The sequence below is a fragment of the Anolis carolinensis genome, chromosome 4, assembly GCF_035594765.1.
Source record: "Anolis carolinensis isolate JA03-04 chromosome 4, rAnoCar3.1.pri, whole genome shotgun sequence".
Taxonomy (NCBI): domain Eukaryota; kingdom Metazoa; phylum Chordata; class Lepidosauria; order Squamata; family Dactyloidae; genus Anolis; species Anolis carolinensis.
Genome location: NC_085844.1, coordinates 164,012,289 through 164,032,934, shown reverse-complemented (window position 1 = coordinate 164,032,934; position 20,646 = coordinate 164,012,289). Strand labels below are relative to the sequence as shown.

Below are 20,646 nucleotides of genomic sequence, written 5' to 3'. Positions count from 1 at the left end.
TGAGCACAGACTATGTGATGTTAATCAAGGTAAAGGTTTTTCCCTAACATTAAGTCTAGACATGTCTGACTCTGGGGGTTGGTGCTCACCTCCATTTCAAAGCCAAAGAGCCAGTGTTGTTCGTAGACACCTCCAAGGTCATATGGCCAGCATGACTGCATGGAGCACCGGAGCACCATTACCTTCCCGCTGGAGTGGTACCTGCTGATCTACTCACATTTGCATGTTTTTGAACTGCTAGGTTGGCACAAGCTGAGCTAACAGCGGGAGCTCACTCTGCTCTCCGGATTTGAACTGCTGACCTTTCGGTCAGCAAGTTCAGCAGCTCAGCACTTCATGATACCTTCACAACAATATGGACTCCCATCCCATTATTTGGGTCAACTGTCATAGACCTAAGTAAAATCCAGGATTGTGTACCTCATCTCTTTCAGACTGAATCCTTGCTGCAGAACTATAACTGCTATGCCCACAGTAATGCTAAGTATAGTTAATTTAGGGCTAAGTATGCCTTGTCATTCATCAGGATCTGAATGAATTTCAAACTTTGAAATGATCCACACAGTTTAAAGTTTACAAATTGTGCAGAGGCTGTTTTCAGAGCAAATTGAAGATGAGGCAAGAATTGGAGAGAATGAAGTACTCCCAATTGCTTCTTGGATAAGGACAGAAGAAGCTGTCTTATGTTGAGTCAGATCATTGGTTCATGTAATCCAATACTGTCAGCAGCAGCACTTCTCTGAGGTTTCAGGCAGAAATCTTTCCTTTTTCTTATATGAAGATTGCTGGTATTCTCTAGCATTTTTTCGTGCAAGTACTAATCAGGTCTGACACTGCTTAGCTTCCAAAAAGAGATAGGTGGTGTATCAAGGATGGGATGGGGCGATTAGAGTGTGAAGGGCTATTAAAACTGGCTAGCCTCACCATCCCCAGCATATAGAAACATTGAGAGAAGAATAACTGGAAAAAAGAGAGGGGGGGAGAGGGAGAGAGAGAGAGAGAGAGAGATTGGTATGTTTGAACTCTAGTTGCTTTATAATGAAAACAACTTCAGCTGTATGGGCATAAGAATTTGCTGGTTGCCAAACTGAAAACTGGAGAGGGTTCCTGCCCCTTTAATTGTTGTGTAGAAGGGGGAATTTTAGCAGGTGTTGTTTGTTATCTGCATGACAAGCAACACCTGCTAAAATTCCCTATTCTACTTAATCATTAAAGGAATAGGAGCCATCTCCGGTTTTTTAATCTAGCAAGCCAATGTAACTCCATATGATCTAACACTGGAATATAGGTCCTGTGCCATTTCTACAGCCCAAATTATCTGACATTTGATATACAATCCACTGCCAACACCTGAGTTGTTTTGTGATTTATGGAGCCATATACAAGTCATGCTTTAGGGATTGCATTATTAATTGGTGGGTATGAAATGCTCTTCATCTTTCAGAGACAGAACTACACTAATCTTCAATAAATATTCCAGAACTGTCTTCTTTAAGCCTCAGATTTTGATCATTGTTTAGTAACCAAATGATGCATAGTTTAGAGCCATTTTGACTGAACGTTGACCTTCTCGGTGAATATGAGAGTGGCAGTTAGAAATGAACCACTTAAGGTTATTTATTTAAATGGAAGATCCCTCATCTTCCAAACCACGGAAGAGCCCTTGTACTTAGAAGGAATTATGTTTTGCAATTTAGCTGCATACATTTTTAATTAAAATATATTTTATTCTTTTTTGCAAGAATATGCATTTGCTCTTGTTTGTACTTGAGCTTCAAAGAAAAATAATGGTTATTCTGATCTTTTCTTTTCCAATCCATTCAGAGCTTTTTTGCCTTCAAAAATTAGTTATTTTGCCTGATAATGTATTTCCAACTATATTTATAGAAGAATGCAATGACATGCAATATTTACTCAATGTCCCATTATGTTTTCTTTGCATTGCATGTGTAACATTGAAACAATACAATGTACAAAATGAGTCTAACAGGCGTTTCCTTTTCCTTTTCCCTCTAGGCTGTTGATATACTTTTACAACATGGGGCATATGTCAATGTTCAAGATGCTGTTTTCTTCACTCCTTTACATATTGCAGCCTATTATGGCCATGAACAGGTATGTCAAAGTCTCTGCTGTGTTATAGATAGAGAATTGTACTGTACGTGTAACATTTAGCACCGTTTGCTACAGAAACTGGAAAGGGAAGGGTACTCATGGCCTTGTCCACCCATGAAAAAAAGCCAATAGAAACCAAGAATCAGATCACATACAATGTATTTTAATGAGATGATCTCTGGCATTGCATGAGACAACACAGATTAATCAGGTTAACATTCCTGGAGGTCACCAATAGTCCAGCTCAAACATAATACTTTTCAGTGAGGGCAATTCACATTTCTGACTCTTATCAAGATTTAAGTCATCAAACAAATAAAAAGATCACCTGATATAAATTAACATGAAAATACATCACTTAACTAGCCCAGATACATTCCATGCAGTAACATATCACTCAACCCACAACTTGATACATGACCACATTTTATTGAAAAGTGCAAGTGAAATTAAAGAAAATATTTGTGACATGTAACCTATTTAACCACTATCGTGTGATGCTGTATTAATTATAAACATGCCTGTATGTGTATGCCTTTAGTTCATCATCTTAATTCCTTGAGAAACAAGGGAGAATTATGAACAAGCTCATTATGTGAACATGTGAATTCTTTTTACTCACCCAGATTGAGCCTCAAAAATTGTTATGCATGATTCATTAAATGTGCCCCCCAGGATTTCAGCTGCTTCCTTAATGGGTGCTGGGACCCACCTTTAGATATCAGCTTACCCCTTAAACCAAATAATAAGAAGTAAAATACCTTAATTCTAATTTTGTTCTCTACTGCACTACATCTTCTCTTTCCCATTGTTTATTTGTGATTAGAGAGACCACAAATGTCTTTGTAGGGTGAAACAAACCTGCTGAATTACAAAACAAAACTGAGAGGCTAAGGCCCCTTCTACACAGCTGAAAAAAACTCCACATTATCTGCTTTGAACTGGAATATATGGCAGTGTGGACTCAGGCTGGTTCCACACATGATTTAATCCACACCCAATCAGGTTTCTTGAACCCGATTGAGCACGGATTACAGTCCACACACCTACCTCCAAAACCTGAGTTTTCATTGTGTGTGGGGGGGGGGGGGGTCATGATGCTCTTCCGAACCTTCCAGCAGGGCACCCAGACACCAAAAAAAAAAATCACAGAAAACCCTTTAAAAAGTAAAAAGTACTTACCTACCCACCATGACCCTGCTGTGTGACCTCTACTGGTGCATAGAAATGACGGGGGGGGGGGGGGGGGAGGAAATTGCTCCTGTCCCCCTTCTCCTGGCATGTCATGTTTATGCACCAGGAGAGGGCCAGCAGCAGGGTCATGGTGGCCAGGTAAGTAATTTTTACTTTTAAGGGTTTTTTTTAAGGAGTTTGGGGGAGGGGGTTACAGTCCTCTGGTTTTTCGGGCTGATGGCGACAGGAAAATGAGAGGAGGAAGTCCAGACCGGTGCCATACTGGATTAGACTCAGGTCTTTCAGGTCTAATCCAGTACCTAATTAATTCAGGACAAAGCAGGGTATTCCGAATTAATTCACTTTTACCTGAGGCATCATTTGGATGCCTCATTTAAAAGTCAGAGGAAGCCCACATTTTGCAAGCTATGTGGATGCACCCTCAGATAACCCAGTTCAAAGCAGATGTTGTGGGATTTTTGGCCTTGATATTCTGAGTTATATCACTGTATGGAAGGGCCGTAAGGAGAAAGCTGGTGGCTATTTCTACCCAATGGAGTGGAAATAAATGGAACAGGCAAGAGTGTGGGTAGTCTTAATCTAATGGGGTGAAGAAGTGCCCTATTTGATTTAATGGACTAGCCTCTATTGACACATTAAGATTAGTAGTGCTGGATGTTGTGTGATAATGCAAAAAAAAAAAAAAATCCTAAAGTCTAGAATTGAACTATGTTCCATAGGTATCCCTCAAATGATGCCCAAAATGGATATTTAGTTTGCCTTGTGATGGCTCCACATTTCAAAGTACAAGACAAAAATTCTTCAGGTAGAGTTGTTGAGTGATTTCAGCTATCCTCTAAGACCACAAGTTAGGGTTTACAGTCTGGCACGCTTCACTACACCAAAGGCTAGATTAAGACACAAACCAAGTTTGAAGACAACAAGAACAGAGGTTTATTCTTTCCAGTCAGAAAGAATGTTAGTACAGAGTCTGTATTCTCAAAAGAACTGACATAAAGCATACTGGGAAATACAGAACATTTTATTCACTTCGACAGTAATTCAAAATACCTGTCCCCTGTCTTGATTGGCTGAAAAGTTGGTTTGGCTAGGTTCTGGGGTTCTGTTGGCTGGGGATTCCTCCTGACGTCCCTGGCTGTAGGAGTTCCCCCTGTGATAGGAAAAAGGAACAGTTGTAGTAAAGTGGTTTAAAGTGTAAATCCATTACATGAGGGACGTGAAACCAGGAATGTCAAATGTAAATGAGTCCTGATTTTAATGTTCAGTTCAGGTAAACACAAAGGGGTAGTCTGGAAAACACAAAGGGGTGATTGGGATCACTTGATGGCACAATGGGCTGGTCTCGCCTGCAGCAGTCTCGTCAATGGAAGTCAGGAAGTTTCCCAGTGCCAGTAAGAGGATTTATCAGTGGGAAAGATATTTGTCAATGGGAAGGGGGTTCGGTTAACAGAAATACAATAGCCGGCTTTAGCCCATTTCCTGTCCCAAGGTATGAGATTAAGCAAAGTAGTTTTACAGATCTAGAGTTTTTGTAACACTTTAAAGGTCAATTTCATTTGACATAGTTTATACAATTTCATAAGGGCAAATTTCATAAACAAAAGAAAGATATAACTGGCCGGACATGTCCATAGTTGAAGAGGAGCAATCTTTTGACATTGCAAAAATGGTTTGAAATAAAAATAAAAATAAATGTTTGTGTTTGTGTCAATCATGAGGGGAGTCAATTTCTTGATAACAGGATCACCTCCTTACTCCATTGAAACACCTATCTTTTCTGTTCAGCCTCATTCCTACCAAGGCTAGTCAATCACAGTTGCTATTCCTTGTCCTCGCTGTTGTAGCTATATATCTGCCATGTTCTTCCTTTGAATGAGGTACCCAACGATTCTTATTCTTGGGCTCTTGTCACTTGACTTTATTCAAGCATGGCTTTTAGACAGTGTATATTTTCTGTGCCACTGAGATAATACTTAGGTGAAAACAGAGTGCGGTTTGCAAAAGTGGTTTTGAGACCTGAGTGCATAAATACGGGCAGCTGAAAAGAATATATTGACACATTAAGTTACTGTACTGGCACACACAATGTTTGCTTTTATGGGATGTTTCATAGATATAATCACCTCATCTACTTACATTTAAAAAACCTCATATGTAGGACTGAGAGACTGGTTTATTTTATTTTGGTAGAAGTTGCCTTTGAAGACAAAGTCACAGTTCTCTAAAATTATGCTAAAATGCATGTGGTGCTTTTATGATAAGAATTCCAACTTTCAGAAAAAAAAACTGTAGCTTGGATATAATTTATGAGCATTTTACTGTATTTTGCTACTTAGGTCAGCTAAACTAATAGGCTTCTGTCTGTGTCATTTTTTGAAAAGGAATTAGCTGCTGAGCTGACAAAATATTCTGTCAACATACAACTTAATTATAATTTGAGACTGCAATAACCCTAATTTTCATGGCAATGGGTAAATGTAATGTTCCTCTGATGATGAGTGAAAGAAAATTAGTGAATATGAAAGGGCACATTCTGTATATACTGTCCTCTGATTTCATCAAAAATGTAAGGTTTGCTTACAAATTCTGATCCATAAAATATTGATAGGTAACACGACTCTTGCTTAAATTTGGTGCTGATGTGAATGTGAGTGGAGAAGTTGGAGACAGACCCCTTCACTTAGCTTCAGCCAAAGGATTTCTCAATATTGCAAAGCTTTTGATGGAGGAGGGCAGCAAGGCAGATGGTAAGTATTTTGAAATATACAGTATATTTTATATATCTGTGTGTGTACCTCAGAGACCTCATGTGTGTATGCTGATATACTTTTCCTATATTTCTCAAGTAGCCCTATCAACACTCCTATCCAATCCTATCAACACTCGACAAAATAAGTTTCCTATGATGACAACATTATTATTCTTATATGACATCAAACACCTCATGGCCAGCAAGAAGTATGGACTTTACTTGCATCATACATTTCTCACCACAATTTGAAATTCAGCTTCAAAATCTTGGGAAAGCTGCAACTCTGTGGCCTTTCATCATCACATGTCATCCCCAAAAATATGATTGCCCTTTCAGGATCTTTCCAGGATGAAGGTTTCTCACAGCTAAAACATTAGATCTAGACATGCTCCCTAGTGATATCACAGTTGTTTACCACTTGCCATTCAAAGGCAAACACAGACACAGGGAGAACATATTTTCCTATCTAAAAATTAAGAGATAAATCACAGCCAAAAGGGATTCTCTCACATACTGCTTAAAATCCCACCTGAGCAAACACAGAGCTTTCTACATGTAAACTATGTGTTTCATAGTTGAGCTTAGCTATAGTCCCATCTTTGGCAAGAGAAAAGTAGATGGTGGCAATGGCAAGAATTCATGGAAAACCTTACTTTTTGGGAAATTTTTGAAGGAAAACGAATTAGACACAAAACAGAACAATGAAAAGGAGCAGGGTCGTTTCAGAAGGATCCCTTTCACATTACACATTTATAGAACTTTAACTGTCCATACAACATCTTATGGGATCCTTGAATGTGTAGTCTAAGGAAGTATGTTTAGACTCTTCATCCAAAGGATTCTAGTGCTTCTCTACATCCTTGGGTTCTGTAGGATGCAACCATTTCCATTAAAGTGCAATCATAGTGTTATAACTGCATAGTGTGAAAGTGCCCCAGATCTCTGCAACTACTGCTATTGAAGCCTATTTCTTGCAACAAACATCATACTCAGCTATGCCTGACATCTTGTTGTGGCTCGAGCTTTGTGCCTTGAACATCTCCATGGCCTGAGACATCCACCAGATGAAAACTTCCCTTAACTGTGAATGCTATAATGAGAAAATTTTACCAGTTGAATCTTTGCATCTCCTTGCTTATTCAAAACACAGGAACTGTACCAGGAATGGTGTGTGTGTGTGTGTGACATTCTGCTTTTCTGTTCAAGCACTTTACCCCTTGAGGATTTTGTTCACTCACGTACCAGTCCAGCCTGCAATTTCAGCCTTCCTCAGATTTAGTAAACACCCGCACAGTATTAAATGTATTGATTCATTTGACACTTGATTTTTTTATCCTTTCTCAATTCTTCACACACAGCTCAGAAACACTGGCCTTCTAGACCTCATTCTTCACACTGCTTGTTTTCACAGTATCATTCTGCTAGTGTCAAGCTGAATGTAAGCTGAAACACAGTTATCCTACTCAGTATTACCAGCCAGCATAAATTTTACATAGTCTCTGTGAGTCATGAATGCATTTCATACCTCCTACTCCCTCATTAAAAAAACTGTAGGAGCAGCATGACTCAGATTTGTAAGTATTTTTTTTTCTACCAAGAGCCCTTGATATTTAAGGCTTGGTGTGTGCACCGAAGCAATATAATTAGAATATGGGGGGGGGGGGGAGAGAGAGGGGGGGGGGAAGAAGGTATGTTCACCAACCGTAAGAGGTGGAAAAAAGACTTGTTATCAGTTAGTTAGTTAATTTATTCCTAAAGAAGAGGAAACCAGGACACAGTTATAGAGGATTTATTTTAAAATCTGGGAAAAGTGAGGAAGAAAGAGAGAGGGGGAGGCAGGGAGAGAAAGAGAGATGCAGAAAACCTGAAAGCTGAACATTTCTTCCCCTCAAAGTAGCACATTTTGAAACTTCCAATCTCCATGGCAACTGGAGGAAAGAGTTGTGAGCATTAAAGAAGGAAAATAATTCATTATTTACAATTAGTCCAAGCTGTTTTGAAAGCATCCCCCTGAAATGCAACCACACTGCTGCCTCTGTTCTTTTGACCTATTTGGTCTAACATGTTTTGACTGGTCAGCCATTTGGAGCCAGATTTTCAGGTCACAAAAGCAGAGGGAAAGGACGGGTGGCCACTGAGGCAGAACAGAAAGGTCAAAACACTGTCAAACGTGGCTAAACATTTCCACAATGAAAGGTAGTGTCAAGGTTTTTCTTCTGTTTCTTCCGCTTGGTATGGAATCGTAAAAGGTCTTGTCACAAGGCAGCCTTGCCACCTGGTTTTTATACAAGAGAGTTCAACTGAAAAAACAAACAAAAGGACTCTTCTTGGCTATGCCTTCACAGACTGTTGGATGTCATGGGACTGTTTCTCTCCCTCAGGAAGAAGGGGGGTATTTGAGGGAAATATGCCCAGGAGGGCTTATGATAAAAGTACGGCTGTCAGCCTTATACTATCTGAGCACTGGATCTTTCCAGCCACAATAGCATCCTTCCCCTTTCAGTTCAGCACCACTGCAGAGCTTCTGGGCTTGCAGAGTTATTGTTCAGCGGCAGTTTTAATATCTGTCTGCAGCAATAAAGCTAAAATAACAGTGTTTTTATTGGCACACATCAGAAATATAGCCAGTGTTGGATATAGGATCACTCGCACCGATTTCTGAGCTAAGATATTGGTCTGCAGTGTCATGCCTGCAGGCAGATCCCTTAACACCCACTAGGTTCTGGGCCTCTCCTGATTTTCTGATATATTGAAAAATAGCAATTAAAACAATCCACAGTGCCCAGGAGCACCATTTTTATTTCTCACAGTGGTAGATCTGTAGGGCAGGAAGGGGTCAAAGGAAATGAAGGGAATGTGTTTTGCCTAGAGGTTTCCAGAAGGAAAACTGATGAGTGTTTTTTTAAAAAATAATTGTGTAGAATTGGAAATTTCATTTGGTATTGTTTGTTGCCTCGTTGTGTGAAAAATGACACTGGCCAAAATTACCTCTTCCACATAACAAAGACACAGGATCCTTCTCCACTTTCCAATCTGACAAACCTAGCAGTGACATGTGATTTTTTGTTTTGTTTTATGGGAACAACATGTGTTTATATGTATTTGTTCACATGTGCCATTGGATCTGAGACCTCTATTTCTGCCTTAGACTCAGTTTCTCGGTAAGATAACTTGTTTCATCACCTGCTTGATCTAACTTGCATGGAAGAGAGCTTAGAACAGATAAATGCATTTTGCAGCTGAGCCTACCTACCTTTAACTTGTTCTTACAATTTATTTTAGCAAATTACTTCTGTTTTTAGACGCACTAATTTGCCTTCTAGGAAATGTGTTCGATTGCTAGCAGAGCCAGCCCTAGGTATTTTTCAAGTGTAGGTGAACAGAATTTTGGCGCCCCACCCCCCACACACAAACCAATCACTGAAAAATAAAAGTGTTGGCTAAGTGAAAATGTTGGATAATAAGGAGGGATTAAGGAAAAGCCTATTGAACATCAAATTACATTAAGATTTTACAAATTAAGCACCAAAACATCATGTTTTACAACATATCAACAGAAAAAGCAGTCTCGACTGCGCCCTCATATGTTTTGCGCCCCAAGTGACCGCTTAATTTGCCTCATTGTTGGACCGGCTCTGATTGCTAGCCATTCCCAACATGCAACCATTTTCTGAATTAACATAGCTAACATAGTAATATTAACCAATAAATATTACTCTTTGCCAGGTGTTACAAATTTATTCATAGTGGTTGGCATCCTGCTAAGTAGTTATAAGATTGTACATTAATATTTTTAACTGCTCAGAATACACCCTTATGGTTGTTAATGACTGAACATAATCCAAAAACCTTACCTTTTCAGCCTAGCACTGCCTCAAGCAAAAGGTATGCAAGGCACTTCAGACAGGGGCATTTAGAGCAGTGGTTCCCAAACTTATTTGGCCTACCGCTCCCTTTCCAGAAAAAATATTACTCAGCACCCACTGGAAAGGGGGGCGTGGCTTCGAGGGGTGGGCGTGCCTCCTGCTCAAGAGGGCAGGGCTGAGCCTCTCCCCTAGTCCATGATACAGGGATGGGAGGGGGAGGGGAGGGGGAGGTGGGCGGAGCCACAAATGGTCAGCCAGGACTGGGATGGGTGGAGTTACAAGCTCTGAGGCAGGGCTGAGCTTCTACCCCTGTCCTGCAATGCCTGCCAGAACACAGGGGGTGGGGCTAGAGGAGGGGGCGGGGCCTCTTCTCATGTGCCTGATGGGCTGAACCTCTATACCCCACCCCCCTGTTCTAACAAGTGCCCCAGGGGAGGTATATAGAGGCTCAGCCCTGTCTCTGGCTCTTGGGAAGAGGCCCTGCCCTTTACCCCTAGCCCCGCCCTCTATATCCCAACAAGCACCTCAGGAGAGGTATAGATTCTCAGCCCTATCTCCGGCAGTTGGGAAGAGGCCCCGCCCCTCCCCTGGCCCCACCCCATCTCCTAATAGGTGCCATCACCGCCCCCAGGATCGCTGCAGCGCCCACTAGGGGGCAGTAGCGCCCACTTTGGGAATCACTGATTTAGAGCCTGAAAAGACAATAAATTCCCATTTTCCCATCATTTTCATTTGGCCTGCATCTAGTTCTCTATATGTTGATCACAACCAATTATTACATAATTTTTAAAACAAACATTGACAACCCTAATGCCAAAATCTTTCTTCTTCTTGCTGCTGCTGCTCTTCTCAACCAGTCTCGCTTTTGTCGTTTTCTCTGACAGTTGCCTAATTATTTATCTTTTCTTCTTATTTGACACTTTTTCATCTCCTTACCCCTTTTCTCACAATGCCTGCTGGTTCTGTACAGCCACCTCCAGTATTTCTTAAGACCAGATCTGAAAAAGTGGAAAGGTTATATTTAAAGCCCCAGCTAGAAGAAGGGGCAAATTGTAAGATTTTAACTGATATCTGTTCAGTTTCTCTGTTACCCCCAAAATACATGCACATATTGTTCATTAGTATTATAGTGTAATTGGAAGAGTAATGAACTAGGGTCTGGATTGGAAATAGGAATGAAATGACTTTCCAGATGTTGGTGAAGAACAGTTTCCAGCAGCTCTAGCCATCATTGTCAATGTCATGGCTTGTTGGGAGTAACAGAGCAAGAATATCTGGAGTTGCCACCTCTCTAAAGTCAGATGCTTCCAATCAGTGATTTGCAGATTACTAAAGAGGATAAGATATGTGTGGAAGTTCAGCAGACCAAGGGCCCTTTCAGACAGGACCTATATCCCAGCATCTTATCCCAGGTTTTCTGCTTTAAACTGGATTATATGAGTCCACATTGCCAGATAATCTGGGATAAACAGAAAGCCTGGGATCAGATCCTGGGATATAGAGCCTGTCTGGAAGAGCCCATAATTTTGGATTCTTTTCTGGATTTCCATGGAACATAATCATCTAGTAGGATAGCCAGGTCAGGACATTACCAGGCTTTAAGATAGCAGGACTAATACCTAAAAACAAAGGACAACCCATTTTATGTCACAAAAGGTGAACCCTTTGCTCATTCATTTATATTTTTTTACTCCCCACAATAGACAATCCTAGTCTATGAGCCATTGCATTGTGACATACTATAACCACTATGAGATCTCAAAACTGCTTCAAAGAGAGGCAATATAATTCAGAATGCACTGCCTTTACTCATAGTTGGATTTGGATACCCTAAATGGTATTATGTTATGGCCAACATCACGTAGTCTGTGCTCATTCAGAGGAAGACCTACAAGCCACTTTAAATACCTTTGCAGAAGCATATGAAAAGCTTGGACTCTCACTGAACATCAAGATAACCAAAGTGCTTTACCTACTTAGGCAGCCACTTCTCCAGAAGTCGACATTGGTGCCAAGATACAACACTGACTGAGCCTAGTGAGTGCAGCAGAGAGTGTTCGAGGATCAGGACATTTATAGATATACCAAGATGCTTGTTTATAAAACTACTGTCCTCCAAGCTCTATTGTATGCCTGTGAAACATGGACCATCTACAAACATCATTGTCAACTTCTGGAATTATAATAATATAATAATAAAACTTTATTTATTATCCACCCTATCTCCCTGGGGGGATTTATGATTCCATCAGTGCTGCCTTAAAAACACTGCAAATCTCTTGGGAAGATAGGCAGACAAATTTCAGCATTCTGGAAGAAGCAAAGACACCAGCATTGAAGCGATGATTCTTTGCCATCAACTTTGCTGGACTGGCCACGTTGTCCAAATGCCCAATCACTATAACCCAAAGTAGTTATTTTACTCTCAGCTCAAGAATGGAAAATAGAATGTTGGTGGACAGCAAAAGAGATATAAAGCTGGGCTTAAAGCTAACATAAAAACATGTGGAATAAACAACAAGAACTGGGAAGCCCTGGCCCTCAAGTATTCTAACTGGAGGTCGACTGTTACCAATAGACCATGTAGATCCAGAATAGGTCTCTACAGTCACCTATGGACCCTTTGCCAAGGCTCTGCCCTTGGAAGGCAATCATACTTAGCCATGAGTGATAGCCTATGATATGAAAGGTTTTCCATAGCTTAGCCTATGCATGCATTGAGAGTTAACTATATTGAGTTAGCTGTAGTGGGGGTACTTCCAAGAACACATTATGTTTGTCTTCATATTTAAGAATTTGAATGACAATGCATGGAAAAATAATTTGCCCTCCTCTTGTAAGTACCTGAAAGTAGACAACATAAGTTACAACATCTCACCATTGCTGAGTCTCACCAGCATTAAAAACAGAACAAGATATTCTGTACATTAAAGAATTAAATAATACCAAAACAACCTTCTGTTAGAGGGCATTTTATAAATAAACCCCCAAAATGGGAGCTTTTAAAGAAACTTCTCAGGCCTTCCAAAATACTATATTTACCCTTTAAGTGATTGCAGATTAACATTAGATGCAGTCATGATTATTTTAAAAATATGTACTGGGCATGTCTCACATTTAACACACTGTTGCAAATGTATTTTGCCTGTGGTGGTTAGAAGGAGCAGTCACTTTATTCATTTCCATCTGTGACACATTTGACTGCTCTTACTTGCTACAAGCACCTGTCTCTTGTAACCCCGTGTTGTAAGTGGAGTGCACTATAATGTCACTGTTTAGTTCAATATTGGATTTTGTAAAATCCATTATACAACAGCAGGCCATCTTATTCATACACAATAGGAACTCTCTCAAGTTAAGGTCAGATGCTGCCAGTGCTGTTTCATGTTTAAAATCTTTACCCGTATGGGGAGTCCAACAGTAAATTGAAATGTTTATTGAAAAGGAGTTCTTATCCGTCCTTTTCTGTGTATCCTTGAGCATGTCACAGCCTTCAATTCGGACACACCTCCCCAAAGCAAGTTCATACCCAAGGTTAGAAAAGCTATCATATCAGTGTCAGAAAGGATGAGCAAGTGACTCAACTGTTTTCATCATTTGTATTCCTCCCTTTCACCTTCGGGCTGTCCATGAAATAGCCTGTGTGTGGTACAGGCAGAAAAAAGGCATGGGGTTTCTTTCTGCAGAATTCAGTGGTTTTGTTAACCATTTCAGATAGTACTGTGGAATGTGCAATCAGAAATAGGCCTTCAGCTCATTTGAACCCCACGGTCTGAAAAATTCACATGCCATGCCAGCAGAGCTTGGAAAAGATCTCTTAGCAAGCATTACACTCCAAAAAGAAACTTTTCTGAGCTCTATATATTGGATATCCTTCTACTCTTTCTATTGAAATCCTTTTTACAGTTGGAAAATGTGTGTATGGATGTTTTCTCATATACCATGGGCATATATAGATCCAGGGCAAAGTGTCAACTGAACATAAATCATATTGAGTTTCATGAAAAGAAGGACATTGCAACTGTGCAACTATTAAAAGCATAGAGGTTTTGGTTAACATCAGACCCAACATGGTTCTAATAGACCCTATGTCTCATTGCATTACTTTCAGAGTCATTCTAAACAGTGCTGCTTGAAATAATTTCAGCTAGTGTTAAGTACGAGTCTTATTCCTCAAGAGCTCAATTGGGACTTCTTTCCAAGTACAGTAAGTCCAAATGAAGTTGGCAAAAACAGCTCCTAGCACCTGGGATCATAGCTTTGTTGGCCAAACTGCTTATATTGTGGTGTAGACAAGATTTAGTTGACTCATTCTGTCTAAGTACTAGCCATGGGCAAACACAAACATGCTGAAACCAAAAGACTTGACTTCATTACAAGTAAGATGTACTTTCTCTCCAGATTATGAAGTAATGTATTTTTCTCACTTTCAATTTTTGACTGTTTCAAGTGGAGTGGCAGAATGATGACAAGAGAGACATAGTTTGCAGAAGGGCCATTGGGAGTAGAATGAGCAACAGCTGCCACACTTTTCTATCTCTTTACAGTTTAAGATTGGGTGATATAGTTCAGAACAAATATATTCCTACCAAGAGATTTTTTTAACCACTAACTACCTTTCCAGGTGGTGTGTGTATCTTTATCATGCCATGCATGAACCTCTTGCTTTTTCTCATCCATAGTAAAGCTCCCATCTAAGATTTCCCTTATGCAGCCTGGTAGGCAGAACAGCAAGAAATAGTATGCAGTCTGTCCCAATATCCCTTGCCTGATTTCCTCCTGATGACTTTTACTCTAGGAATATTATGCAGAATGTGCTGCTAAAATGGAATTTCATTATAAGTTGCATATTTTTGCTCATCTGCCTCATTTTTCATATAAGCAAATATGTCAAAGACTGGAGGTTTTCAAAAGTGCACCTGGGATTTTGGCTGCCAACTGAAGCAAGGCATGATTCCAGCAAAGAACTGTGGGCAAAACTCCAAATCCTTTGATGCACACTTATTGCCAGATGAATGCCATAGATTTTTCTTTATATAAAAAGAGAAGAACTTGGAAGTACTACTCCTTTTGAGTCCTTGTTATTTGAACCAAATCTTTAGCAGGATTAGCTGTTTTTAAGAAGCATTTTCACTGTATTCATTTTTTTCTTTTTCCTCTTTTTTAAACCTTGTAACTAAGGCAACTGGTTTATAGGTATCAGGATGCCAGGACTCCCAATACACTTTTTAAAATTTCTCTCTAAATAATGTCTGAAATATATTATCCCATAAATGATGGAACACATGCAGGATGTATGATACAATACTATGAATTCTTGCTACTGCTAATAAGTGATGCATCCATCATATTCTTGTTAAGACTTGGGTCCCATCCCCAACCTTTTTATATAATACTAGCTGTGCCCGGCCACGCGTTGGTGTGGCAAAGTCTGATGGTATGGGAAATAAAGTATTGAGGAATTGGAGGTAGTTAAGGTAAAGGGTAAAGGTTTTTTCCTGATATTAAGTCCAGTCGTGTGTGGGTGTGTGGGTTGGTGATCATGTGTATTTGTAAGTCGAAGAGGTGGCATTGTTTGTAGAGTCCTTGGAGGTCATGTGGGTGGTATGACTGTATGGAGCGCTGTTAGTTTTGTGTCAGAGGAGTACTGATATTTGGTTGTTTATTTGGATGATATTGGATGTAGTGATATTTGGATGTTTTGGAACTGTTGGGTTGGGAGAAGGTGGGGTAATAGTGGGGGTTGACTCCGTTTTTCGAATTCAAACGTGCGACGTTTCATTGGAGAAGTTGAGTAAGTTAGCGGTTGAAGACGCTCTTCAGCTCCTCTTCGGTTCTTTAATGAGGAGTCAGGTGTACACCTGATTCCTCTGTGCTCAGCTGCTGCGACACTGCTGCCACGGAGCCCCACAGAGTCCCACCAGAAGTAGCCCTATATCATGTGATGGGCTCTGTGGAACTCTGTTCCCTTCAGCTGATAAGGTCCTAAATGACAGTAAAAATGATTGCAGCATTTATAATTTCTAAAGAAAGATACATGTAACAAAACAGATCAAGGAACAGAAGAGAACTGAGCAAATCCTTTAAGAAGAGACAGTGTGGTATAGTGGTTTGAGCACTGGACTATATCTCTGAAGGCCAAACTTCAGCCATGAAAACCGACTGGGTGACCTTTAGCAAGTCATACTCTTTCAGTCTCAGAGGAAAACAAAACACCTGCTCCTGAACAATTCATGCCATGAAAACCCCATAATAGGTTTCCTTTGGATCAGAAAGGATGTGATGGTATACAAAAACACATCCTTTGAGAATCCCATTTGATCCTTCTTAGCCTCAGTCATAATGAAGCACCAGACTCTTTGTCCAAAGACAAAGGGTCTGATACTTCATTAATGTTTCTAATAAATAGTTTATTGAAACATGTTGAACTAAAGATTTTTGTGGTTCAGGAAAATATATGATCTGTCCCAAAAGTAAGGATAATTTTTTTTTGTGCAGCACAAGAAGGGCCAAGAAAGGAAACTGGGGGTTGAGGCAGGTGGAAGGGGAACCCAGGCATACAATTTGACCTTTCTCAGTTAAGTGCAAGTCTTTGAAGCAGTCAGTACATTAGCAAAGTGCATAGTCACAGGCAAAAATGCAGAGTGGTCTAGAGCAGTGTCCTTCTACTTCAAGAACTGAGAACCATGTCACTCATCATGTGAAGGCTGTTCTGAATGCTTCCCCACCCACCATACAGTCCTGACATTGCTCTGTGTGATTTCTTTTCCCAAGTTCAAAACCCACCTCAAAGATATCATTTGGGACAGTTGAAAATGTCAGTGAACTATTATGAGGGTTTTGAACATCTCAAGTGAAAACTTCCTCCACTGCTATGAAGAGTGGGAGCATTGCTGGAATCACTGTACTTGATGGCAGGGACACTATTTTCAAGGAGATAAACTGTAATTGCATGTATGTTCAATAATTTTTTAAGAAAACAATTCTCATTACATTTGGGACATATATACAGCTTTTGTAATGGCTGTATCATACATATCTACTCTGATAGAGTGTTCTCAGTTGTACTGTTCTGGATTAATGAGTCTAAAGTATTTTTCATATGCCTTTTGGGGCTGCTATTTACTTGTTTGTTTTCACAGCCTATTGAATGTGGAATGTTAATTTTGATTATGATGATGAAATGTTACCCTATTATTTCCATTCTGAATGTTCTGGTCTTGTTATTACTTTTTCATCTTGCCATGGATTTCATAGGGAATGGATCGTCAGTGTTAAAAGTAAGAGGCCTATGTAAATTGTGCTGGTATACAGTTGTTCTACCTAATTTTGTTACTTCCACTGTAACTCAGAAGCCACTGATGGCCATCAGTCAGCATTCAAGAGCATCCTTTGGATTGTTTTCCGGACTTGCATTGGGTACAAGAGACTTCGGATCAGAGGAGGGAATCAAAATGTCTCCTCCTACAAGCTTCCTTTGACTTCCGATTCAAGCCTTGTATAAATGCATGTAATCTGCAGAAAATTATTATAAGATAGCAAATCTTTCAATAATTAAAGACTAAGCAATGGGGATTCACCAGTAACCACCATACGAAAGAATTTAGGGGATCAAATTTCACCTCTCACTTTTAATCATAACTTTTGTTATTTTCTTTATTTTTACATGTCCATGACGAAAACATACCTTTGAAAGTGCTCTTGGTCCCTCATTGCAATAAATCAATTAATATATTCTTAAACCAGTCAGTATTTTCCATGGCACAGAATGTTGCACCTCGATGCTGAATACCTTTGTTTTCTCTTTCATTTTTATAATAATTCAGGTCCTTGCTTCCTTTTAACTTCAGCCTTTTGGATCATAGTGCTGCTCTGCACAGTTAATATGCAAGGCAGCAAGATTTCTTTGAAAAGGTCATTAATTCAGCAATGCTTTCTTATTTTCCTTGACTGAAAACCCCAACACAATATTCAATAAATGTTGCTGTAGCAATAACTGATTGCAATCTAAGCAATTATAAGAAAATGGCATAAAGGAGCAGATTTGGATTACAAATCTTTTGTCAGTCAATCATGATATCTAGGGGATGGTGTATTGAATGTGATGGTTGGTTGTGCTATGGTTTCCAGTATGGGAGGGAGTTAGTGGCTAGTAAGATCACAGGAGTGTTCTCTCTTTCCCTCCAGTGGTCCTAGTCAAAAAAGAGAGTTGTAGGATTGGAATTTTATATAGAGAAAGGAACAAAAAATATACTTAACTTCTTTTCTCCTCCTACTCTGATGCCCAAAATCCAGTCCTTCAGTCCAGTGGCAGGGAGCTCTTTTTGACTTACAAAAGGTTGCTTGAAAACAGAGGTTGAGAAAGTGTGGCCCATGGCCTGAATCTTGCTTCTAGGGCTACTCCAACTCCCAAGGGTCCTTCCATCCTTTGTGGCCAGTTTTCAGGTGATTGTTACCTCAAAACAACTCAAATATGAGAAAATGTGAACTTTAGAAATATCTTTCTGTTTCAATTTCTTGATGCTTCTATAAACATCCCTCTGTTTACAGTAAAAACAGTGCCGTTTATTGCATCTTGTCCATAACCACTTCAAAGTAGAGTTGGAAAAATCTTTGTAAAGCAGTTTAGAATTTCTCTTCTGGTGCCTGCTTTCTTCTGGAGTAGCAGAGGTCTGTTACAGGTATTTGTTTACAAATGCAGTATGGTATCTGTATCTATAACATTAGTATCCACAGTTTCATTTATCTATATATGATATCTCTAGTATTTTCATGATCCTCCAGCATGATTCTATGGTATCCTTGGTCCAGAAGTCCTACATTACAATAAGATTAACTATTAACTGCAATCTTAAGGACCTGGGAATGAATCCTTCATGGATACCATGGCTGTATTATATTGCATATCATGATCTATTTGCAATGGTATTTATTTTTACTTGGAAAGAGTGGGTTACCTCTGTACTGATTTGACACATACACAACACTGCAGACAATTGGTTTTGCTTAAATCACTGACAGCCAGCAAATAAGTAATTAGATGTGACATGTCTGAAAACTTAAAGACATTTCTGTCCAGATTCATGCTAAATTTCAGAGGAAGGCAATGGCAACCCCTATCTGCATCTTCATTTCCTAAGAAAACCCTTTGAAATTCATAGGATCACCATAAGCCAATAGGTTACTTGAAGGGAGGGGGGAGGAAAGGGGAGAGAGAGAGAGAGATTCGGGACCTGATCCTAATTTTGATTTGAGTATATATACATTGGGTCTTCATTTGTTTTACATTCTTGGGTCACTTGGCAAACTTCTCTGAAACAGTTCAAAGATTTTTAGGTATTTCCGTAAGTTCATCTCCAAAGAATGAGGTTAAATGATTGGATCTGTGGCAGGGATCCTGTAACTTTAATCCTGAACAGATCATGGAGCAGGACCAAGTGACTTAAAACTCTGTCAAAGCCACATAAATATATACGTTCCCCTCACCTTCCAAAACCCAATTTTCAGTTATCCCCTCCCAACATAGCTATTGCTTCCCCAGTGAAGAATGGGGAAAAAGGGAAACAATAACACTCAGTTCCATTCTTGTTGTGATGCCTCTGCATCACATCTCTCCTCTCTCTACTGACAAAACAGCAACAGTCAAGTTGTGAGGTCACCTATGTGGATAAAATTTAGGGTTTGGAAGTTAGGTTTTATTATTCCTTTTCCTGCTCCATAATATTTTATCGGTACCCTATCTCAGATCCAACCTGGAACCATACTATGGAATGAGCAGGTTCATATCTACGAAAGTATAGCATGATAGGGAATCTGGTGGTCCAGAAACCCATAGCTGGGTGAATTCTGCCTAGACTAATGCTTGGCCATATCTTCAATGAGAGCCATCATTCCAGTTGTCAGATGGAGATTTTGCAATCTGAGTGCCACAGCCATTATCAATTGGAAAATGTTTTGAAACCATTTAATGCAATTAATCTGCTCCATGTTTTCCTCTCTCTGGTTCAATGGCAGTGAATGCTCAAGATAATGAAGACCATGTCCCTCTCCACTTCTGCTCTCGATTTGGTCATCATGATATAGTCAAGTTTTTGCTTCAGAGTAATTTTGAAGTTCAGCCTCATGTGGTCAACATTTATGGAGACACGCCCTTGCATCTGTAAGTAATGGGAAATGTAGGACCTTTTTTTAAAAAAAAAAAAAAACCTGTATTGGCCTTCACTTTTCCTTACCCTGTCAACATTTTTTCTTCCCAGTGCTTGCTACAATGGCAAGTTTGAAGTTGTGAAGGAATTAATTCAGCTCTCTGGAACAGAAAGCCTCACTAAGGAGAATATATTCAGTGAGACTGCCTTTCACAGGTAGGTAATTTTGTATACCTGTCCCCACCAAATGTGCCACAGGGCTCGACTGTCACCAAAAAACATTTTAAGTCTAATCAGAAATACAGACCAGAATAGGAATACAACATTGCGCTTAAATGTTGATAAAGGTAGACATACTTTGTGCAAACTAAGCAAAGGAAAAATAATACCAGATGCTGGAGTGAATTTGTTAACAGTTTGCGTAAAATAGTATTTATTTCCAGAATTTTGCACAAAACTTTTTATGACTGAAATAAACCTATTTCAGCATAATCAGTAAACCGTTTTCACTTAACAACAACTGTTAATTTAACATGATCTGTTAAAGGCTTTTCATATTCATTCAGGCTCCAAA

General features: G+C 39.6%; 1 protein-coding gene across 1 annotated transcript in view; it reads left to right on the top strand.

Moving 5' to 3' along the window:
• tnni3k (TNNI3 interacting kinase) overlaps nt 1-20,646 on the top strand; it is a 243,372-nt gene that overhangs the window by 62,960 nt on the left and 159,766 nt on the right. Inside the window, exons 6-9 of the mRNA XM_008114094.3 lie at nt 2,017-2,115; nt 5,918-6,056; nt 19,942-20,086; nt 20,184-20,288. Coding sequence (XP_008112301.1) covers nt 2,017-2,115; nt 5,918-6,056; nt 19,942-20,086; nt 20,184-20,288 — 488 coding nt within the window. The remainder of the gene's footprint in view (nt 1-2,016; nt 2,116-5,917; nt 6,057-19,941; nt 20,087-20,183; nt 20,289-20,646) is intronic.